We start from the raw sequence: 23,480 nt of genomic DNA, 5'->3' as shown, positions 1-23,480 counted from the left end.
GCCTGTAATCCCAGTGGCATAAGCCTGTAATCCCAGCTACACGGGAGGCTGATGCAGGAGAATCACTTGAACCTGGGAGGTGGGATTGCAGTGAGCCGAGATGGTGCCATTGCACTCCAACCTGGGCGACAGAGTGAGACTGTGTCTCAAAAAATAATAATAAAATAAAAATAAAGATAATTAGCCGGGTGTGGTGGTGCACAGCTGTAATCCTGGCTACTCGGGAGGTTGAGGCAGGGAGGATCACCTGAGCCCAGGAGGCGGAGGTTGCAGTGAGCCGAGATTTCACCACTGCACTCCAGCCTGGGTGAGAGAGCGAGACCCTGTCTCAATAATAATAATAATAGTTTTGGTCTTAGTTTGAGATCCTTCCAAAACAGACCCTGAAACTGGGATGTGAGGGCAAGTGATTTATTGGGGAGGTAATGAGACAGGGAGTCAATGCATACAGTATGAGTATGTTAGTTTCCTAGGACTGCTGTAACAAAGTATCACAAACTGGTTGGCTTAAAACAACACAAAGTTATTGTCTCACAGTTCCGGAGGCCAGAAGTGCAAAATCAAGGTGTCAGCAGAGCCATACTCCCTCTCAAACTTGTAGGAGAGAATCCTTCCTTCCTTCCTTCTTTCAGTTTCTGCTTGTTCCCAGCAACCCTGGACATTCTTTGGCTTGTAGATACATTCACTCAAATCTCTGCCTCTGCTGTCACCTGGCTGTCTTTCTCTGTGTGTGTCTCTGTCTTTCTCCTCTACGGACACCAGTCATACTGGACTAAGGGTCTACCCTGTTACCCTACTCATCTTAACTAATTAGATCTGCAAAGACCCTATTTCCAAAGAATGTCACCTTCTAAGGTACTGGGGGTTAGGACATCAACATGTTCCCCCCCAAAGGAGGGACATGATTCAACCCGTAACAGTATGTTGTCAAGCAAGTTACTATTCCTAGCAAATGGAGTTCCAGCCCTCTAGAGATCTGTGGGAGGCAGCCTAGGACATGCTGCACCAGAGAGATTAGGGAGCTGGGGTATTAATCCACCAGGTCAGTCTTTTGAAGGTTGCATCTGGAGATGCTAATTTCCCAGCGCTTCCTGCCCATTCCTAAGTGGTCAGAGCAGGCTGGCCTGCGTTCAGAGAAAGTCCACAAGCAAAGTCTTTGGGTAGATGTTGGCAGTAAGAAGTCAGCAGGTCTGAATTGGAGTGGGAAGGGATGAAGGTGGTGTACTCACAGCATCTGCCACAGGCAGTGTCATTGGAGAGTGTTTTTTTGTTTGTTTGTTTGTTTTTGAGACAGTCTTGATCTTATTGCCCAGGCTGGAGTGCAGTGGTGTGATCTTGCCTCGCTGCAACCTCCGCCTCCCCGGTTCAGGTGATTCTCCTGCCTCAGCTTCCTGAGTAGCTGGGATTACAGGTGCCTGCCACCATACCAGCTAATTTTTGTATTTTTAGTAGAGATGGAGTTTTGCCATATTGGCTAGGCTGGTCTCAAACTCCTGACCTCAAGTGATCCGCCCACCTCAGCCTCCCAAAGCACTGGGATTACAGGTGTGAGACACCAGGCCCAACCCTTTTTTTTTTTTTTTTTTTTTGATACTGAGTCTCACTCTTGTCGCCCAGGCTGGAGTGCATCACAGCTCACTACAGCCTTGAATTCCTGGGTTCAAGCAGTCCTCCCACTTCAGCCTCCTGAGTAGCTGGGACCACAGGCATGCACCATCACATCCAGTTTTTTTGTTTGTTTGTTTGTTTTTGTAGAGACAGAGTCTTGCTATGTTTCCGAGGCTGGTCTCAGGCTCCTGGGCTCAAACGATCCTCTTGCCTCGGCCTCCCAAAATGCTGGGATTACAGGCGTGAGTCACCATGCCTGGCCTTTGGTTGCTGTTGTTGTTTTTAATTTATTCTTTACCCTTCTTGCAAGCAAACAAGTTATAAACTTAGTGTCTTAGAACAACACAAATGTATATCCTTACAGTTCTGGAGGTCAGAAATCCAAAATGGGGGTCTTACTGGGCTTTATAAAATCGAGATGTTGGCAGGGCTGCGTTCCTTCTGGAGGATCCAGGAGAAAATCTGTTTCCTTGCCTTGAAAAAGCTTCTAGAGGCTGCCTGCACTCCTTGGCTTGTGGTCCCTTCTTCCATCTTCAAAGCCAGCAGCATAGCATCTTACAATCTCTCTCTTGCTTCTGCTTCCGTCTTTACACCTACTTTTCTAACTCTTAGAAGGGCCCTTGTGCCGGGCATGGTGACTCATGCCTGTAATCCCAGCACTTTGGGAGACCGAGGCAGGTGGATCACCTGAGGTCAGGAGTTTGAGACCACTCTGGCCAACATGGTGAAACCCCATCTCTACTAATAATACAAAAATTAGCCGGGCATGATGGCACACGCTTGTAATTCTAGCTACTTGGGAGACTGAGGCAGGAGAATCGCTTGAAGCCAGGAGGCGGAGGTTGCAGTCAGCTGAGATTGCACCATTGCACTCCTGCCTGGGCAACAAGAATGAAACTCCGTCTCTGAAAAAAAAGAAGGGGCCTTGTGCCAGGCATGGTGGCTCATGCCTGTAATCCCAGCACTTTGGGAGGCTGAGGGGGGAGAATCGCTTGAGCCCAGGAGTTCGAGACCAGCCTGGGCAACATAGTGAGATTCCATCTCTATAAAAAGAAAAATAATTAGCCTGGATACGGTGGCTCATTCCTGTAATCCCAGCACTTTGGGAGGCCGAGCCAGGCGGATCACGAGGTCAGGAGATTGAGACCATCCTGGCCAACACGGTGAAACCCCGTCTCTACTAAAAATATAAAAAATTAGCCAGGTGTGGTGGCACGCACTGGTAGTCCCAGCTACCCGGGAGGCTGAGGCAAGAGAATCGCTTGAACCCGGGAGGTGGAGATTGCAGTGAGCCAAGATCACACCACTGCACTCCAGCCTGGGCAACAGAGCAAGACTTCGTCTCAAAATAATAATAATAATAATTTTTTTAAAAAGAAGGACCCTTGTGATGGCATTGGGCCACTCAGATAATCCAAAATAATCTCATCTCAAGATCCTTAACTGAATCCCATCTGCAAAGTCCTTTGTGTCATCTTGGGTAACATATGCAGAGGTTCCAGAGATCAGAGCATAGTCAGTACAGGGGACCCTTATTCCACCTACCAGAGAGGGTCCAGATGAGGACTGGGTGAGGGGATGCAGGGAAAGGACTGGCCCGGCCCCTAGGAGGTACCAAGTGCTCAGCTAGTAGCAGCTGTCATGGGATACAGAACCGGCCAGCAGGCCTTTGAAGCCAGGGTCCTGGGGTCACCCACTCCAACCCTCCCTACTCCCTTCTCCATTCCAGACTCTGAAGAACTGGTGGCTTCAGCAGTACAGCCACGACTCGGCAGACCCAGGCATCCTCGTGCTCCTGGCCTGCGGTACCATATCCAGCACCTGCGGCCAGATAGCCAGTTACCCCCTGGCCCTGGTCCGGACCCGCATGCAGGCACAAGGTGAGGCCTGGGCGGGAGGATGGGGCAGGGGGAGTCTCATCGCTTGGGCCCCAGCTTCTCCCAGGTAGAGCCCTGGGCTGGGACCCTCCTGGATTTCGATGGGCTTCTCTGGGCCTCTGTTTCCCCATTTGTGACGTTGAAATGGGAGTCCTTTACTTTCATGGGGCTGAGGATTAACTAGGATAACAGGTGCAGTGGGTACAGGAAGAGATCCCTCGCAGACTTAGCTGCAGACTTGCAGACGTTGCTGGCAAATGTCTAGCATTTCCAGGCTGGTAACTTGAACTCTAATTTGTAAGCCTGGGTTATCGTGAGCGGGAGGCTAGGAACAGGGGTAGGGAGCAGTCAGGGCCAGAGTGGTTATTGTTTTTGTCTGTATTTTTCTTTTATGAATTATTTCCCCCATGTCCCCTCCACCACTACCCTCCCATTCTCCCTGAATCTGTTTTGAGAATTTTCTTGAGAATTTTAGTGTTTGTGTTTTGTGATCTTCACTGGAGATACGTCAGTGTACAAGACGGACACGGTCCCCACCCTCATAGAGCTCACAGGCTGGAGAGGAAGGAAGATGCTAAATAAATCATTCTGGAATTAAGTATTGATTTAGGGTTGTATAAAGGGGAGAAGGAGGCCGGGCACAGTGGCTTACATCTGTAATCCCAGCACTTTAGGAGGCCAAAGAGGAAGGATCATTTGAGTCCAGGAGTTTGAGACCAGCCTGGGCAACATAGCAAGACCCCATCTTTTTTTAAAAAACGAAGAAATAAATTAGCCAGGCGTGGTGGTAGGTGCCTGTAGTCCCAACTACTTGGGAGGCTGAGGCCAGAGGATCACTTGAGGCTGCAGTGAGCTGTGATTATGCCACCACACTCCAGCCTGGGTGACAGAGTGAGACCCTGTCTCAAATAAGTAGGTAGGGGCCAGGGGTAGTGGCTCACGCCTGCCATCCCAGCACCTTGGGAGGCCTAGGTGGGTGGATCACCTGAGGTCAGGAGTTCGAGACTAGCCTGACCAACATGGCTAAACCCCGTCTCTACTGAAAATACAAAAATTAGCCGGGTGTGGTAGCAGGCGCCTGTAATCTTAGCTACTCGAGAGGCTGAGGCAGGAGAATCACTTGAACCCAGCAAGCATAGGTTGCAGTGAGCCAAGATCGTGCCGTCGCACTCCAGCCTGGGCAACAGGAGCGAAAACTCTGTCTCAAAAACAAAAAAAACAAAAAAGGGCTGGGCATGGTGGCACACGCCTGTAATCCCAGCACTTTGGGAGGCCGAGGCGGGTGGATCACCTGAGGTTGGGAGTTGGAGACCAGCCTGACCAACATGGAGAAACCCCATCTCTACTAAAAATACAAAAAAATTAGCCGGGCAAGGTGGCGCATGCCTGTAATCTCAGCTACTCGGGAGGCTGAGGCAGGAGAATCGCTTGAACCCGGGAGGCGGAGGTTGCGGTGAGCCAAGATCGTGCCATTGCACTCCAGCCTGGGCAACAAGAGCGAAATTCTGTCTCAAAAAAAACAGTTTAAGACCGGCCTGACCAACATGGTGAAACCCCATCTCTACTAAATACAAAAAAATTAGCCAGGTGTGGTGGCTTATGCCTGTAATCCCAGCTACTTGGGAGGCTGAGGCAGGAGAATTGCTTGAACCCGGGAGGCGGAGGTTGCAGTGAGCCGAGATTGCACCACTGCACTCCAGCCTGGGCAACAAGAGCGAAACTCCATCTAAAAAAGAAAAAGTGGGTGGAGGGCAGGGAGGAGCCTGACTTAGACTGGAGCATCAAGGAGTCCCCTGGGGAGCTGGCTCTGGGATAGGGGTTGGGAATATGAGTAGGAGTCAGCTGGGAAAGGAGGGAGGGAACCTGGATCCAGGAGGACATTTCTGTCCTTTCTCACCTTGCACACCTGCTCCATTTCTAATTGTCCCCAAACTTGGGGCGAAAAGGTGAGCAGCCAGTTCCAAGGTCAATACAAGTCTCGACTCTGAGTGGTAGGTCCCACTGTTAGTCTAACCTCCTTCCCTCCTGCTGCAATGACACCACCTGGCCCGACCCTGCGGGGTAGGAGGGGGAAGTGAAAGGGGAACGTTGGCCTTACCTGGTGCCCCCCCCCGCCCCCTCCCAGCCTCCATCGAGGGTGGCCCCCAGCTGTCCATGCTGGGTCTGCTACGTCACATCCTGTCCCAGGAGGGCATGCGGGGCCTCTACCGGGGGATCGCCCCCAACTTCATGAAGGTTATTCCAGCTGTGAGCATCTCCTATGTGGTCTACGAGAACATGAAGCAGGCCTTGGGGGTCACGTCCAGGTGAGGGACCCGGAGCCCGTCCCCCCGATCCCTCACCCCCCACACCTCAGCCACTGGAGACTGATGATCCAACCACAGGATCCCTACTCTTTGGCCACGAGATCCCAGCACCCAGATCCTGGATCCTAGACTCCTATGCCCCAACCATTGGGTCATGGGATCCCAGCACCCAGATCCTGGATCCTAGACTCCTATGCCCCAACCATTGGGTCATGGGATCCCAGCACTCAGATCCTGGATCCTAGACTCCTATGCCCCAACCACTGGGTCATGGGATCTCCATCCTCCAGCCACTAGATCCCAGATCCCCCTGTAACCATAACTGTGGATCCCTTACTTCAGCAACTCAAGTCTGCTACCCTAACCACAAGATCCAAGATTATCCACACCCCAGCCCTTAATCCCCATCCCCCAAATCACTGGATCCTGCAGCCCCACATCCCAAGGTGGATCCCACGCTTCCCTGTGCCCCCTACTGGATCCTGGACCTCCACGTCTTAACCACTGGATTCCACACAAATCAGTGAATGGATCCCGACACCCCAACCACAGGAGCACGGATTCCCTGTACCTCAACACCCAGACCCTGCCTCCCTCAGGCACCAGATCCAGTGTCCTAGTGAAACGCTGGATCCTAGATCCCCAACCCCAGATCCCCATGTGTCGAGCCCTGGATCTCCAAGCTCAGCTGCTGGATTCTGGATGTCAACAAACCTCACCACTGGATCCTGACAACCGCAATGCCTGGATCCTGGGGCCCGCATCACTGGATCCCAGATCCCCTCACCCCATCCACTGGATTCCTGCATTGCTTTTTGTTTTTTGGTTTTTTTTAACCTTGACACTGGGTCTCAGATCCTTCTGCTCTGACTGCCACATCCCTACATTTCAAGCACTATGCCTTCCACCCCCAGGCACTGGATCCCAGATTCCCAAGCCCCCACCCACCAGATTCTGTCTCCTAAAACAAGTGTGGGGGCCCCAGTGGCACAGCAAGTGGATCCTGGCAACTGCAGCTGCTGGATTACAGATTCTGGATCCCCAATCCCTCTGCCCAGTCCCTCAATGTTGAAACCTCATCTCTTGAAGGCAGACCCTGATATTCCAAGGCACTGAATCCCAAGCCCTTAATCCCTGGTTTCTGATCTGAATCTTCCAGGCGCCCGGTCCCAAATGTTCAGGCCCCAAGTCTAGATCCTGGCAGCCCAGTCACACAGTATCCCACACTCACTGGTGCCCAGAGCCGGCTTCTCATGACATGAAATTGCATGGTCGAGGGAGCCTGTGGGGAAGGAAGCCCAGGTCCTGGCTGCAACCTGCACGGATGCTGGATTCCCCCTCACCCCACCTCTGCATGGCCACCCCCTCCCAGCCCTGTGGGGAAACTGTTCCCTGGAACCACTCCACTCCCTGCATCCCCACACTTCACAGCATCTTCCATCCCCCTCCCACCTTCTAGGCAAATAGTCCCCAGAGCTGTGTCCCTCCAAGGGCTCCGAGGAATCACTCACTCCTGGAGGCTGGCAAGGAGACAGTCTGAGGCCAGGGACACATGAAGGGATGTCCCCACCCCAGCACTACCAGCGCCTCCCCAGGCTTCCGGAGTTGAAAGCCAGGAGAAAATCGGCAAAGACCACCCTTCCCTAAACCCAAGCACCCAATGATGCAAAAAACAAAAACAAAAAAAACCGCCAAATCCCCAAATTCATTCCAGATCTATTTTTCTACCAGAGAGAGGAGCAAAGTCCTCCTCCCCTATGCCCGTACATTCTGCACTTCATAGTTGGATTCTGAGCTTAGGATCATCCGGAGACCCCATGGAGGGACATGGAAAGGGGAACTGGGATTTGGGGAGGGGCTGGAGGACTTCCTCACGCTTCCACCTCCTTCGACCTCCACCGCGCCCCACCTCCCTGCCTGTGTGTGTTATTTCAAAGGAAAAGAACAAAAGGAATAAATTTTCTAAGCTCTTTTATTGTGGTTTTTACTGAAAAGGGGGTGGGTGGCTATGGGACCACCTTAGTCTACCCCTAGGGAAGGGACAAGGGGCTGCTTCCCAACACCCACAGTTCCAAGAGCCAGGAAATAATTCCCTCTTTGAGCCTCAGTTTACACATCTATAAAATGGGAGCAGGGGAGGGAGTCCCTGTTTATAACCCCTTCTACATTTTCTGGGTTTTATTATTTTTATTTATTTATTTATTTTTGAGACGGAGTCTCACTCTGTTGCCCAGGCTAGAGGGCAGTGGCACGGTCTCAGCTCACTGCAACCTCTGCCTCCCGGGTTCAAGCGATTCTCCTACCTCAGCCTCCTGAGTAGCTGGGATTACAGGCGCCCACCACCACGCCCAGCTAATTTTTTGTATTTTTAGGAGAGACGGGGTTTCGCCATGTTGGCCAGGCTAGTCTCAAACTCCTGACCTCAAGTGATCCACCCGCCTCAGCCTCCCAAAATGCTGGGATTACAGGCATGAACCACCACGCCTGGCCTCTGTATTTTTTTCAAATTACAAATTTCAATTTTTTTTCAAATTATCCTTTTCCTAGGGCTGCCAGACCAAATTATCACAAACAGGATGGCTTAAAACAATTTGTGTGTGTGTGTATGTGTATGTGTGAGACAGAGATAGGCTCTCACTCTGCAGCCCAGGTTAGAGTGTAGTGGTACAATTGTAGCTGACTGCAGCCTTGAATTCCTGTGCTCAAGCGATCCTTCCACCACAGCCTCCTGAGTATCTGGGACCACAGGGACCGCAGGCACATGCACCGTTACGTCCAGCTAATTTTTTTTTTTTTGAGACAGGGTCTCGCTCTGTTGCCCAGGCTGGAGTACAGTGGTGCGATCTCAGCTCACTGCAGCTTACACCTCCTGGGCTCAAGTGATCCTCCCACCTCAGCCTCCCAAGTAGCTAGGACTATAGGCAACCGCCACCATGCCAACTAACTTTTTGTTTGTTTCTTTGCTTGTTTGTTTGTTTGTGATGTAGTCTCGCTCTGTCACCCAGGCTGGAGTGCAGTGACATGATCTCAGTTCACTGCCACCTCTGCATCCCAGGTTCAAGCAATTCTCCCACCTCAGCCTCCCAAGCAGCTAGAACCACAGGCATATGCCACCATGCCTGGCTAATTTTTTTTTTTTTTTTTTTTTTGAGATTGGAGTCTTGCTCTTGTTTCCCAGGCTGGAGTACAGTGGCTCAATTTCAGATCACTGCAACCTCTGCCTCCCAGGTTCAAGCGATTCTCCTGCCTCAGCCTCCAGAGTAGCTGGTATTACAGGCGCGCACCACCACACCTGGCTAATTTTTGTATTTTTACTAGAGACCAGGTATTCCCATGTTGGCCAGGCTGGTCTCGAACTCCTGACCTCAGGTGATCTGCCCACTTCAGCCTCCCAAAGTGCTGGGATTACAGGCGTGAGCCACCGTGCCTAGCCTGATTATTATTACTTCTTTTTTGTGGAAATAGGATATCATCATGTTACCCAGGCTCATCTTGAACTCGTGGGGTCAAGCAATTCATCAGCCTTCAGCCTCCCAAAGTGCTAGGATTACAGGTGTGAGCCACCGCACATGGTCCTTGGTGTTCCTTGGCTTATGATAGACCCATCACTCCATTGCCTGCATATCTTCATACTGTATGCGCCCTTATGTGTGTCTGTGTCTCTCTGCCCAAATTTCCATCCTTTTTTTGAGATGGAGTTTTGCTGTTTCCCAGGCTAGAGGGCAGTGACGTGATCTCGGCTCAGTGCAGCCTCCGCTTCCCGGGTTCAAGTGATCCTCCTGCCTCAGCCACCAGAATAGCTGGGATTACAGGTGCACACCACCACACCTGGCTAATTTTTGTATTTTTAGTAGAGACGGGGTTTCACTATCCTGGTCTTCAACTCCTGACCTCAAGTGATCCACCCGCCTCGGCCTCCCAAAGTGCAAATTCCATGTTTTTTTTTTTTTTTTTTTTTTTTTGGAGTGCAGTGGCACGATCTCAGCTCACTGCAAGCTCCACCTCCCGGATTCATGCCATTCTCTTGCCTCAGCCTCCCACGTAGCTGGGACTACAGGTACCCGCCACCACACCCAGGTAATGTTTTGTTTTGTTTTTTTTTAGACGGAGTCTTGCTCTATTGCCCAGGCTGGAATGCAGTGGCGCGATCTCGGCTCACTGCAAGCTCTGCCTCCCAGGTTCACGCCATTCTCCTGCCTCAGCCTCCCGAGTAGCTGGGACCACAGGTGCCCGCCACCATGCCCGGTTAATTGTTTTGTATTTTTTTAGTAGAGACGGGGTTTCACCATGTTAGCCAGGATGGTCTCGATCTCCTGACCTCGTGATCCGCCTGCCTCAGCCTCCCAAAGTGCTGGGATTACAGGCGTAAGCCACCGCACCCGGCCTCCCAGCTAATTTTTTTTTTTTAGTATTTTTAGAAGAGATGGGGTTTCACCATGTTAGCCAGGATGGTCTCCATCTCCTGACCTCATGATCCACCCACCTCGGCCTCCCAAAGTTCTGGGATTATAGGCGTGAGCCACCGTGCCCGGCCTTTTTTTTTTTTTTTTTTTTTTGAGATGGAGTCTTGCTCTGTCGCCCAGGCTGGAGTGCAGTGGTGCGATCTCGGCTCACTGCAAGCTCCGCCTCCTGGGTTCACGCCATTCTCCTGCCTCAGCCTCCCGAGTAGCTGGGACTACAGGCACCCGCCACCATGCCTGGCTAATTTTTTGTATTTTTAATAGAGACAGGGTTTCACCATGTTAGCCAGGGTGGTCTTGATCTCCTGACCTCGTGATCCGCCCGCCTCGGCCTCCCAAAGTACTGGGATTACAGGCGTGAGCCACCATGCTCAGCCAATTCCATGTCTTGTAAGGACAGCAGGTCATCGGGTTAGGGCACCCCCCCCAATCCAGTGTAAACTCAGTTTAACTTGATTATATCTACAAAGACCGTATTTCCAAATAAAGTCACATTCGCAGGTTACAGGTGTTAGGGCTTGAACACATCTTTTTGGTGGACACAGTTCAACCCACAATGAGTAATTCAAATTCATTGTAGAAAAAATAGAAAATTCAGGGTGGGTGGGGTAGCTCATGTCTGTAAACCCAGCACTTTGGGAAGTAGGGGTGGGAGGATCGCTTGAGGCCAGGAGTTTGAGACCAGCCTGGACAACATAGTGAGACCCCATTTCTACAAAAAAATTTTCAATTAGCTGGGCATGATGGCATATACCTGTAGTTCCAGCTGCTCAGGAGGCTGAGATGGGAGGATGACTTGAGCTCAGGAGTTCAAGGTCACTTGAGCCCAGGAGTTTGAGACCAGCCTGGGCAACATGGCGAAACCTGTTTCTACTAAAAATATAAAAATTAGCTGAGTGTGGTGGAGTACACCTGTAATCCCAGCTACTCGGGAGGCTGAGGCAGGAGAATCGCTTGAACCCAGGAGGCAGAGGTTGCAGTGAGCCAACATCCATCTCAAATTTAAAAAAAAAGAAAGAAAGAAAGAAAGAATTCACACTCTCTTCCTGCCAGCAGAGGTGTTAAAAAACGTTTTTAATAGAATTCACACTTTTGTGTAGCCCCTCTCATGTTGTACCAGGGTGGGTTTCTCTGACTAAGAGAATACAATAGAAGTGATCCTACATCACTTCCCAGATTCTGTTATAAAAGACACTGTAGGCCGGGCATGGTGACTCACGCCTGTAATCCCAACACATTGGGAGGCCGAGGCAGGCGGACCACTTGAGGTCAGGAGTTTGAGACCAGCCTGGCCAACATGGTGAAACCCCATCTCTACTAAAAATACAAAAATTAGCTGGGCATGGTGTCACATGCCTGTGATCCTGGCTACTCAGGAGGCTGAGGCAGGACAATCACTTGAACCCAGGAGGCAGAGGTTGCAGTGAGCCAAGATTGCTCCATTGCACTCCAGCCTGGGTGACAGAGCGAGATTCCATCTCAAAAAATAAAAAAAAAAAAGGCTGGGTGCAGTGACTCACGCCTATAATCCTAGCATTTTGGGAGGCCGAGGTGGGTGAATCACCTGAGGTCAGGAGTTCGAGACCAGCCTGGCCAACATGGCAACCCCGTCTCTACTAAAAGTACAAAAATTAGCCGGACGTGGTGGCGGGCACCTATAATCCCAGCTACTCAGGAGGCTGAGGCAGGAGAGTTGCTTGAACCTGGGTGGCAGAGGTTGCAGTGAGTCGAGATTGCGCCACTGCACTCCAGCCTGGGCAACAAGAACAAAACTACGTCTCAAAGAAAAAAAAAGAGACTGTCGCTACCATCTTGGTTATTGGTTATATGCTCTCTCTCTCTCTCTCTCTCCCCTCCTTTCTCATAACATTTGCTTGGAAGGAAGCCGGTGGTCATGCCATGAGCAGCCTTATGGAGAGGATCATGTGGTGAGGAATTCAGCCAATAGCCATGTAACTGAGCTTGGAAGAGGATCTTGCTGTCCTGGCCAACATCTCACTACAATTCTATCAGTTGAATTCCCTGGATAGTCCAAGCTTTGTGGATCCCTCCACCGGAACAACTGGATCCCAGCACCTGAATCCTGAATCTTAGACTCTTATACTTCAAACGCTGAATCACAGGAACACCCGGCTCAGCGGCTCCTGAGTTCCTAATGCTCAGAACATGGGTGAGATGATAAATGTTTGTTGTGTTAAGCTGCCAACCTTTGGCGGGGGGTAATTCGTCACATGGCAACAGCTGGCTAATACATATACACCTACATGTGTATGATTTTGTCAGGTTTTTTTTTTTGGTTTCGGTTTTGGTTTTTGAAACACAGTCTCACTCTGTCCCCTCCCCAGGCTGGAGTGCAGGGGTGCAATCATGGCTCACTGCAGCTTCAAACTCCTGGGCTCAGGTGGTGCTCCCATCTCAACCTCTGGAGTAGCTGGGACCACAGGCACACACCACCATGCCTGACTATTTTTTTTTTTTTAGAGACTGGGTCTTACTGTGTCACCCAGGCTAGATAGAGTGCAGTGGCACAATCATGGCTCACTGCAGCCTCTAATTCCTGTGCTCAAGGGAGCCTCCCACTTCAGCCTCCCAAGTAGCTGGGACTACAGGTGCACATGACCACACCTGGCTAATTTTTAAAATTTTTTGTAGAAAAATTTCTTGCTTTGCTGCCCAGGCTGGTCTTGAACTCCTGGACTCAAGTGATCCTCCTGCCTCAGCCTCCTGAGTAGCTGGGATTATAGGCGTGCACCACCACAACCAGCTAATTTTTGTTATTTTTAGTAGACACGGGGTTTTATCGTGTTGGCCAGGCTGGTCTCAAAACTCCTGACCTCAGGTGATCTGCCTGCCTTGGCCTCCCAAAGTGCTAGAATTACAGGTGTGAGCCACCACGCCCAGCCAAAAATAATTTTTAAAAATTAGCCGGGTGTGGTGTCCGCACCTGTGTTCCTGGCCACTCAGGTGGCTGAGGTGGGAGAGCCACCAGAACAGAGAGGTCAAGGAGATTGACCTTAATTGTGCCACTAGACTCCAGCCTGGGTGACAGAGTGAGACCATCTTCCCATCAGCTGTTTAGCAACCTTAATTCTTTTTTTTTTGAGACAGGGTCTCACTCTGTCACCCAGGCTGGAGTTCAGCGGCAAGATCTCAGCTCACTGCAGCCTCCACCTCCCAGGCTCAAGCAATCCTCCCACCTCAGCCTCCTGAGTAGCTGGGACCACAGGCATGGACCACCATGCCCAGCTAATTTTTGTATTTTTTGTAGAGACAGGGGTCTAGCCATGTTGCCCAGGCTGGTCTCGAACTCCTGGGCTCAAGTGATCCACCTGCCTTGACCTCCCAAAGTGCTGGTATTATAGGCGTGAGCCACTGCACCCAGCCTAGCAAAGTTTTGTTGTTGTTGTTTGTTTGTTTGAGATGGAGTCTTGCTCTGTTGCCCAGGCTGCAGTGCAATGGCGCGATCTTGGCTCACTGCAACCTCCGTCTCCTGGGTTCAAGCAATTCTCCTGTCTCAGCCTCCAGAGTAGCTGAGATTACAGGGGCACACCACCAAGCCTGGCTAATTTTTGTATTTTTAGGAGGGACTGGGTTTCACCATGTTGGTCAGGCTGGTCTCGAACTCCTGACCTCAGATGATCCGCCCACCTCGGCCTCCCAAAGTGTTGGGATTACAGGCATGAGCCACCGCATCAGGCCTAGCAACCTTAATTGTATCTGCAAACTTAATTCCCCTTTGCCATGTAACAAATGTAAGTCAGCCCAGGCTGCTATAAGGAAACACTAAAGAGTGGGGTCTTAAACTGCAGACATTTATTTCTGGAGGCTGGGAAACCCAAGGTTAAGGTGGCCGGCTAGCTCAGTTCCTGCTGAGGGATTTCTTCCTGCCATGCCTTCTTGCTGCGTCCTCCCATGGCAGACAGAGAGAGAGAAAGAGCTACGGTTTGTCTTTCTCTTATAGGGAACTAATTCCATCTTGCAGGGGCCATCCTCATGAGTTCATCTAACCCAGAGGACCTCCCAAAGGCCCTGTCTCCAAATTCCAACCCACTGGGAGATAGGGCTTCAACATAAGAATTTTGCAGCCGGAAGCAGTGGCTCACGCCTGTAATCCCAGCACTTTGGGAGGCCAAGGTGGGTGGATCACGAGGTCAGGAGATCGAGACCATCCTGGCTAACACGGTGAAACCCCGTCTCTACTAAAAAATACAAAAAATTAGCCAGGCGTGGTGGCGGGAGTCTGTAGTCCCAGCTACTCAGGAGGCTGAGGCCGGAGAATGGTGTGAACCCAGGAGGCGGAGCTTGCAGTGAACCGAGATAGCGCCACTGCACTCCAGCCTGGGCGACAGAGCAAGACACCATCTCAAAAAAACGATAATAATAATAATTTTGACAGGACACAATTCAATGTATAACGATAACATCTTTATTGGTTTGGGGGACCAGGAGGTGGACATTTGGGGGAAAGGGGCCATCACGCTGCCCACCACACCCAGCGAGGTCACAGGGGCGTTTGTGACTTCATCCTCCTCTTGGTCCCCCACACAACCCTCCCACTAGACACTCCCGCATGGTAGCTGGAGCAGCAAACAACTGCTTAGGGATTTGAAGCCAGGTGTCCTAACTTCCTCCGTGGGCGCTCAGCCTGGGGAACCTCAGAACACTTGCTCTAGGATCCAGACACTGTTTAGGAGGGTCAAGACCTTACTCATCAAAGCCCCACCTCCCCCCCGCCACCTCCGCCTCCAGCCCCGTCCTGGAATCCTGGCTGTACACACGTGTATGGATACGTGTTTGGCCACATGCATGACAACAGCCTTGAACATCTCCCGTCACAGCAGGTGAGTTTAGGAAACACCAGTGTCCTGGCACCTCTGGTCAGGACTGCAGAGAGAGGCCAGGCTACCCACGCCCTCTACGGGCCTACTCCTCTGCTAGCAGACCTAGAATTCCACCTTGAAGCAGGGCGGGGCAGGGAGGCAGGGCCCGACGGCTCACGCATGTAATCCCAGCACTTTGGGAGGTTGAGGTGATTGGGTCACTTGAGGACAGGAGTTCAAGACCAGCCTGGCCAACATGCCAAAACCCTATCTCTACTAAAATTACAAAACTTAGCCAGGCATGGTGGTTGGTGCCTGTAGTACCAGCTACTCGGGAGGCTGAGGCAGGAGAATCATTTGAACTCAGGAGGTAGAGGTTGCAGTAAGCCCAGATCTCATCACTGCACTCGAGCCAGGACAACACGGCGAGATTCTGTCTCAACAAATAAGAATAAATTAAGAGTCTAGATATATTCCTAATTACATTTGTATTCCTCCTTGGATCTTCCGTGAGTAACTTAGAGAGTCTATGTTATATTGGCTGGGTGTGGTGGTTCACGCCTGTAATCCCAGCACTTTGGGAGGCTGAGGCGGGTGGATCACCTGAGGTCAGGAGTTCAAGACCAGCCTGGCCAACAAGGTGAAACCCTGCCTCTACTAAAAATAATACAAAAATTTGCTGGGCATGTTGGCACATCCCTGTAATCTCAGCTACTCGGGAGGCTGAGGCAGGAGAATCACTTGAACCCAGGAGGCGGAGGTTGCAGTGAGCCGAGATCACACCACTGCACTCCAGCCTGGGCAACAAGAGCAAAACTCCATCTCAAAAAAAAAGAGTCTATATGATATCCATTCCTTTGGTAGAGACATGATTTATCACCCAGTATAAGGACAAGCTTTGGACATAGTCCCTTCTTGGGAAGCTGAGACACGAGAATCACTTGAACCAGGGGGACAGAGGTTGCAGTGAGCCAAGATCACACCACTGTACTCCAGCGTGGGCAATAGAGTGAGACTCTGTCTAAAAAAAAACAAAAACAAAAACAAAACAAAATCAAACCGGGGGGGGGAGGGCCGAATCACTTGGGGTCAGGAGTTAGAGACCAGCCTGGCCAACTTAGTGAAACCCATTTCTACTAAAAAAAAAAAAAAAAAAAAAAAAAAAAAAATACAAAAATTAGTCAGGTGTGGTGGTGCATGCCTATAATCCCAGCTACTCAGGAGGCTGCGGCAGGAACTGCTTGAACCTGGGAGGTAGAGGTTGCAACGAGCTGAGATTGCGCCACTGCACTCTAACCTGGGCAGCAAAGCAAGACTCCGTCTCGGAAAAAAAAAATGCAGACTTGGGGGAACAGGGTGGGTCTTTCACCAGGTGGGTGCCCTAGATGTGTGTCTGGGGAAGGTGCCCCAACCTGGCCGAGGATGAGGGAGGGCCGGGTCTGCCCTGCAGGTGCTGGACACAGGAGAGCAGCTGATGGTCCCCGTGGAAGTCCTGGAAGTGGATAACAAGGGGGCCTTGTGGAAGTTTCTGCTCTCAGGAGCTATGGCCGGGGCGGTGTCTCGCACGGGCACGGCACCTCTGGACAGAGCCAAGGTGTACATGCAGGTTTGTGTAGGTTGGGGGGAGGACGGGACCCAGCGCTGGAGCCACTGGGGAGAACGTGGGGTGAGGACAGATGGAGGTGACGGCGATGAAGTGCAGGATAGGAGTGCTGGCTGGAGTTGGGCTCTCCTGGACTAGTTGAGATTGAGGTTGTGGGTGGTGATGGAGCTGGTGTGGACACGGCTTGGAGTCGAGTTTGAGGAGTTGAGAGAACTTGCCAGGGACAGGGACCAACGCTGGGCCAAGGTGGGGTTGGAGGTCAGGGAATTGGGGGTGGGGTCTTTGGACGAGTTTAAAGACAAGGTAGGGTCCAGGCGCAGTGGCTCATGCCTCTAATGCCAGCACTTTGGGAGGCCCAGGGAAGGCAGATCACCTGGGGTCAGGAGTTTGAGACCAGCCTGGCCAACATGGCGAAACCCTGTCTCTACTAAAAATACAAAAAAATTAGTCGGGCATGGTGGCGCGTGCCTGTAGTCCCAGCTACATAGGAGGCTGAGGCAGGAGAATTGCTTGAATCCAGGAGATGGAGGTTGCAGTGAGCTGAGATTGCGTCACTGCACTCCAGCCTGGGCCACAGACTGAGACTCTGTCTCAAAAAAGAAAAAAAAAAAAAAAGGCAACGCAGGACTGGAGCTACCTCAAGCAGGATATCTCACACCCATAGTCTCAGCTGCTCAGGAGGCTGAGGCAGGAGGATCGCTTGAGCCCAGGAGTTGGAGGCTGCAGTGAGCCATGATCATTGCCACAAACTCCAGCCTGGGTGACAGGGTGAGATCCCTGACTGAAAAAATAAATGGGTGCAGTGGCTCAATTTGGGAGGCCAAGGAGGGAGGATTACTTGAGCTTAGGAGTTTGAGACCAGCTGGGCAATACAGTGAGACCACATCTCTACAAAATAATAATTAATTAATTAATTAATTAAATATTTGAAAAGGAGTCGGGCATGGTGACTCACACCTGTAATCCCAGCACTTTGGGAGGCCAAAGTGGGAAAATCGCTTGAGCCCAAGAGTTTGAGACCAGCCTGGGCAACATAGTAAGACCCCATCTACACAAAAAATTTTACAGAATTAGCCTGCCACGGTAGCATGCACCTGTAGTCCCAGCTACTTAGAAGGCTGAGGTGGGAGGATCACTTGAGCCCAGGAGTTTGAGGCTGCAGTGAGCTGTGATTGCACCACTGCATTCTGGCCTGGGCAACAGAACAAGATCCTGTCTCGAAAACATAAACAAACAAAAAAACAAGAAAGAAAAGAAAAAGAAGGCTAGGCGCGGTGGCTGATGCCTGTAATCCCAGCAATTTGGGAGGCCAAGGTGGGTGGATCACCTGAGGTCAGGAGTTCCAGACCAGCCTGGCCAACATGGCAAACCCCCATCTCTACTAAAAATACAAAAATAAGCCAGGCATGGTGACGCGAGCCTGTAATCCCAGCTACTCGGGAGGCTGAGGCAGGAGAATCGCTTGAACCTGGGAGGCGGAGGTTGCAGTGAGCCGAGATCCCCCGACTGCACTCCAGCCTGGGCAACAGAGTGAGACTCTGTCAAAAAAAAAAAAAAAAAGGAAGGAAGGAAGGGAGGAAGGAAGGAAGAAGGAAGGAAGGGAGGGAGGGGAGAGAAAGGGAGAAAGAAAGTAAAGGATGGAAGGAAGAAAGAGAGAAAGAGAGAAAAAGACTGAGGAGATGAAGAGGAAGGGTGAGGTGGGAATGTAGGTTGATGTTGGCTTTGGGTCAGTGTTTTGTGCGACTCTAGAACTGGCCGGGGAAGGAGCTGAAGATGGAATGGGGATGGGATGGGGATGGGTTGGGGTTGGGTGGCTTGGGAGGTCCCAGTGGGGCTGCGCTTGGGGCGGGGATGGGGACGGAGACAGAGGCGAGCAGGGGCTCCTCCAGGGTCCTCCCTCCACCCAGGTCTACTCCTCCAAGACAAACTTCACCAACCTGCTGGGGGGGCTACAGAGCATGGTCCAGGAGGGCGGCTTCCGCTCCCTGTGGCGGGGCAACGGCATCAATGTGCTCAAGATCGCTCCTGAGTATGCCATCAAGTTCTCCGTATTCGAGCAGGTGGGGAATGAGGGGTCTGCTTCCCCCAGCTCAAGCCCAAACCCCTCCCATACCCCCAAAATTCCAGGCCCTTGTTCAAGCACACACTCACCCTCCAGACCCCAGGCCTCTTCCCTGCGTGGGTTTTGTGTCGGAGGGTGGCTGACTTCTCTCTCACCCTCCTCTCTCCTCTCCCAGTGCAAGAATTACTTCTGTGGAATACAAGGGTCCCCGCCCTTCCAGGAGCGTCTCCTCGCCGGCTCCCTGGCTGTGGCCATCTCCCAGACCCTCATCAACCCCATGGAGGTAAGAGAACATGTGCCCCACAGGTGAGGAAACGCCGTGGAAATTAGTTACCCACGTTGCTGGGGCTACTTCCTCTTCCTCCTTTCTCCCCTCCTCCTTTCTCCTCCTTTTTTCTCACACTTCTCCCTTCTCCCCGTTCACCTCTTCCTCCTCTGTCTCCCCTCCTCCTTTCTCCCTCCTCCTCTCCTCCTCCTTTCTCCCTCCTCCTTTCTCCCTTCTCCTCCCCTCCTCTTTCCTCCCCTCCTTTCTCCCTCCTCTTCCCCTCCTCCTTTCTCCCTCCTCCTCCCCTCCTTTCTCCCTCCTCCTCCCCGCCTCTTTCCTCTCCTCCTCCCCTCCTCCTTCCTCCTTTCTGCCTCCTCCTCCCCTCCTCCTTCCTCTCCTCCTCCTCCCCTCTTCCTTCCTCTCCTCCTCCCCTCCTCTTCTCTCCTCCTCCCCTCCTCTTTCCTCTCCTCCTCCTCCCCTCCTCCTTTCTCCCTCCTCCTCCCTTCCTCCTTTCTCCCTTCTCCTCCCCTCTTCCTCTCTCTCCTCCTCCCCTGCTCCTTTCTTCCTTTTCCTCCCCTCCTCCTTTCTCCCTCCTCCTCCTCTCCTCCTTTCTCTCTCCTCCTCCCCTCTTCCTTTCTCCTTCCTCCTCTCCTCCTTCTTCCTCCCTCCTCCTCCCCTCCTTTCTCCCTCCTCCTCCCCCCTCCTCCTTTCTCCCTTCTCCTCTCCTCCTCCTCACTCCTCCTCCTTTCTCCTTCCTCCTCCCCTGCTCCTTTCTCCTTCCTCCTCCCCTGCTCCTTTCTCCCTCCTTCTCCCCTCCTTTCTCTCTCCTCCTCCCTTCCTCCCTCCTCCTCCCTTCCTCCTTCCCTCCTCCTTTCTCCTCTTTTCTCCCACTTCTCCCTCCTCCCCTTCACTTCTTTCTCCTCCTCCCCTCCTTTCTCCCTCCTCCTCTTCTCTCCCTCCTCTCCCTCCTCCCTTTCACCTTTTCCTCCTCCTCCCCTCCTCCTTTCTCCCTCCCCCTCCCCTCATCTTTTCTCCCTCCTCCTCCTCTCCCTTCTTCCCCTTCACCTCTTCCTCCTCCTCCTCCTCTCCTTCCTCCTCTTCCTGTCCTCTTTTCTCCCTCCACCTCCCTTCCTCCTTTCTCCCTCCTCCTTTCTCCCCCCTCTTCCTCTTCCCCCTTTACCTCTTTCTCCTCCTCTCCAATCTCCTCCTTTCTATAAATTTATATATGTATATATTATATATAACATATATACATATATATAACATTTTCATAAATTTATATATTATATATAACATATATATATCACATATATATATATATCACATATATATATATATATCACATATATATATATATATATATATATATCACATATATATATATAAAAAACATTTTCAGGCCAGACACCTTGGCTCACACCTGTAATCCCAACACTTTGGGAGACTGAGCCGGGAGGACTGCTTGCTTGAGCCCAGGAGTTTGACACCAGCCTGGGCAATATAGCAAGACCCCATCTTTACTGAAAACAAAAATCAGCCAGGTGTGGTGGCACATGCCTGTAGTCCCAGCTACTCAGGAGGCTGAGGTGGGAGGATCACTTGAGCCCAGAAGGTCGATGCTGCAGTGAGCTATGATGGCACACAACTGCACTCCAGCCTGGGTGACAGAGGGAGACCCTGTCTCAAAAAATATATATATATATATGTTTTATATATAATATACACATATATTATATACATTACTTATTATAAAATTATATATTCTACATATAACATGTATATATTATATATAATTAAATAATTTAATGTATATAATTATATAATTACATTTATTATATACTATGTAATATAAAAATATATGTCTATGTGTGTTACATATAATATATGCATGATATATAATAATACATATATAATATGTATATATACTATATATATGTATACGTATATATTTTCATTCCTCATCTGTGGACCAGGAACCTTCCTTTTTTTCTTTTTTTTTCTTCTTTTTTTTTTTTGAGAGTCTCACTCTGTCACCCAGGCTGGAGTGCAGTGGCACGATCTTGACTCACTGCTCACTGCGACCTCCACCTTCCGGGTTCAAGCGATTCTCCTGCCTCAGCCTCCCGAGGAGCTGGGATTACAGCTGCCTGCCACCACACCCAGCTAGTTTTTGTATTTTTAGTAGAGACAGGGTTTCGCCATATTGCCCAGGATGGTCTCAAACTCCTGACCTCAAGAGTTCCACCCACCTCGGCCTCCCAAAGTGCTGGGATTACAGGCATGAGCCACCGCACCCGACCTAGGGTTCACTCTTAATGTAACAGTTCTATGGGTTTTGAGGAATGTATAATGACTTGTATCCACCACTGTAGTATCTTACGAAGTGGTTTCACTGCCCTAGGAAGGCCCTGTTTTCTACCTATTCACTCCCTTTCTTTCCCCGCAATGCTTGATCTTTTTGCCATAAAGTTTTGCCAGCTGTCTTCAATTTTTGAGGCTTGAGGGCATGTTTTCTCGCCTCCTTTCCCTGTTTTTTTTTTGTTTTTTTTTGAGATGGAGTCTCGCTCTGTCGCCCAGGCTGGAGTGCAGTGGCACGATCTCGGCTCACTGCAAGCTCCGCCTCCTGGGTTCATGCCATTCTCCTGCCTCAGCCTCCCAAGTAGCTGGGTCTACAGATGCCCGCCATCACGCACTGCTATTTTTTTGTATTTTTAGTAGAGACGAGGTTTCACCGTGTTAGCCAGGATGGTCTCGATCTCCTGACCTCGTGATCCGCCCGCCTCGGCCTCCCAAAGTGCTGGGATTACAGGCGTGCGCCTTCTTCCCTCACTCTCTTGGCCTTTGCCAGCCTTTGTGCTTCAGAACTCAAAATTCAGAGAGCATCCCATGGAATCTGACAGATCTGGGTCTGAAACCCAGCTCTTTGCCTTCCTGAGCCTCATTTTCCTTGTTTGTAGGGTGGGGACAATGGCTACCCCGAGGGTCATTGACAGGATTCAATCAAATGAGCTGCCTTGTTCCCCGCCATCCCCAGGTGCTGAAGACGAGGCTGACCTTGCGTCGGACGGGCCAGTACAAGGGGCTGCTGGACTGCGCCAGGCAGATCTTGCAGCGGGAGGGCACCCGCGCCCTTTACCGCGGCTACCTGCCCAATATGCTCGGCATCATCCCCTATGCCTGCACCGACCTGGCTGTCTATGAGGTATGGGTCCTGCAGAGGGGGTGGCAGGGGTGGCCGGAGCCCAGGCTCCTAGTGAGCTTTCTCCTGGCCCCCTTCTCTTGCAGATGCTCCAGTGCTTCTGGCTGAAGTCAGGCAGGGATATGGGGGACCCCAGTGGCCTGGTCAGTCTGTCGTCTGTGACGCTATCCACGACCTGTGGCCAGATGGCCAGCTACCCACTGACTCTGGTGCGCACCAGGATGCAGGCCCAAGGTCAGCCTGTCCCCAGCGGCCACCACGCATGCCCCTTCCCCGCCCCACCCTGGCTGTCTCAATTTTCTCATACCCCAAAACTGAGTCCGGCACCCTCCATGTCTGATCCCAGCCCACTTTTGATGGCTTTTGAGACTCCGTCTCAAAAAATATATATAAAAATTAGCCAGGCATGGTGGTATGGACCTGTGGTCCCAGCTACTTGGGAGGCTGAGGCTGGAGGATCCCTTGAGCTCTGGAGATCGAGGCTGCAGTGAGCTATGATCGTGCCTCCGCACTCCTGCGCAACAGAGAGAGACCCTATCCCCACTCCCACCCCTCAAGAAAATTTCCTAAAATTAATCCTGATAACTCCTACTCAGAAACTCCCCCACTGCTCCTCAAACTGACCAATTTCCTCTAAGACTCTTCAAAACTCTTTTCCTACTGACCCCTGGGGCCCCTACTAGTGGCTTCAGCACCTGTCCGCAACATTCCAGACTCCTAGGAGGCCCGGTCATCTCTGGCCTAGTCCTGATCTTGCCTGTGTCCCTGCAGATACCGTGGAGGGCTCAAATCCCACCATGCGCGGAGTCCTCCAGCGGATCCTGGCCCAGCAGGGCTGGCTAGGGCTGTACCGAGGCATGACCCCCACACTACTGAAGGTCTTACCAGCAGGTGGCATCAGCTCTGTGGTGTACGAAGCCATGAAGAAAACCCTGGGCATATAGGCTGTGAGCTGGACGACACAGCCTAGGCAGAAATAGGACAGGAGGAGCCCTCGAGGCCCCAAGGCTCAGGCCCTGGAGCAGTTTTTGGTGGCAAAAGCAGGCTGGGGGTGGGGATGGGGCGCTGGGTCACACGATTCCTGCAGCTGGGGTTGGTGGGGGTGGGGGTGCTGGGTCAGAAGACTCCTGGGGCTCCCTCCCCAGGGTGCAGCCTGAGACAAGAAACGTGGACTCCAGTCTGGCCCCTTGCGGGTCGTCCTGGCTCCAGGGCGAAATGGTGAATATGTCACACAACAAGGAATAAAGAGATGGTTTTTGCGGAACGTGTCTGGATACTTG

General features: G+C 51.5%; 2 protein-coding genes across 13 annotated transcripts in view; both read left to right on the top strand.

Moving 5' to 3' along the window:
- The window catches only part of SLC25A23 (solute carrier family 25 member 23), a 24,820-nt gene extending 12,298 nt beyond the window's left edge, over positions 1–12,522 (top strand). For 3 of the 10 annotated variants that reach the window (XM_063719881.1, XM_063719880.1, XM_063719879.1), the window contains 2 exons: positions 3,338–3,488; positions 5,673–7,762. In XM_063719881.1, the coding sequence (XP_063575951.1) occupies positions 3,338–3,488; positions 5,673–5,920 (399 nt within the window). In that variant the 3' untranslated portion in view covers positions 5,921–7,762. Of the gene's footprint in view, positions 1–3,337; positions 3,489–3,960; positions 5,587–5,610; positions 7,763–12,136 lie in introns of those variants that run through there. The other 7 variants (XM_054539465.2, XM_024236691.3, XM_024236688.3 and 4 more) reach the window with 5 other exon arrangements.
- Positions 12,287–23,480, top strand: SLC25A41 (solute carrier family 25 member 41). 3 transcript variants are annotated; one of them, XM_054539467.2, is made up of 7 exons: positions 12,287–12,421; positions 16,522–16,677; positions 18,582–18,734; positions 18,912–19,019; positions 22,036–22,203; positions 22,287–22,434; positions 22,972–23,478. In XM_054539467.2, the coding sequence occupies exons 1-7, from the start codon at positions 12,407–12,409 to the stop codon at positions 23,142–23,144; spliced, it is 921 nt and encodes a 306-aa protein (XP_054395442.1). In that variant the 5' UTR covers positions 12,287–12,406; the 3' UTR covers positions 23,145–23,478. The 3 variants fall into 3 exon arrangements, with proteins under 3 accessions (XP_054395442.1, XP_054395441.1, XP_024092454.1); XM_024236686.3 differs by lacking the exon at positions 12,287–12,421 and adding an exon at positions 13,389–15,092; XM_054539466.2 differs by lacking the exon at positions 12,287–12,421 and adding an exon at positions 13,374–15,092 and having other exon boundaries at positions 22,287–23,480.

The sequence above is a fragment of the Pongo abelii genome, chromosome 20 (assembly GCF_028885655.2).
Source record: "Pongo abelii isolate AG06213 chromosome 20, NHGRI_mPonAbe1-v2.0_pri, whole genome shotgun sequence".
NCBI lineage: Eukaryota > Metazoa > Chordata > Mammalia > Primates > Hominidae > Pongo > Pongo abelii.
Note: the sequence above shows the minus strand (reverse complement) of the source record. Positions and strands in the feature narration are given on the sequence as shown.

Bases quoted from the DNA above. Each gene is read 5' to 3' on its own strand.
- SLC25A41 (XM_054539466.2), top strand. From the start codon at position 15,054: ATGCATGACAACAGCCTTGAACATCTCCCGTCACAGCAG. The intron at 15,093-16,521 runs GTGAGTTTAGGA...TCTGCCCTGCAG, and splicing joins AACATCTCCCGTCACAGCAG to GTGCTGGACACAGGAGAGCA. The intron at 19,020-22,035 runs GTAAGAGAACAT...CGCCATCCCCAG, and splicing joins CCCTCATCAACCCCATGGAG to GTGCTGAAGACGAGGCTGAC.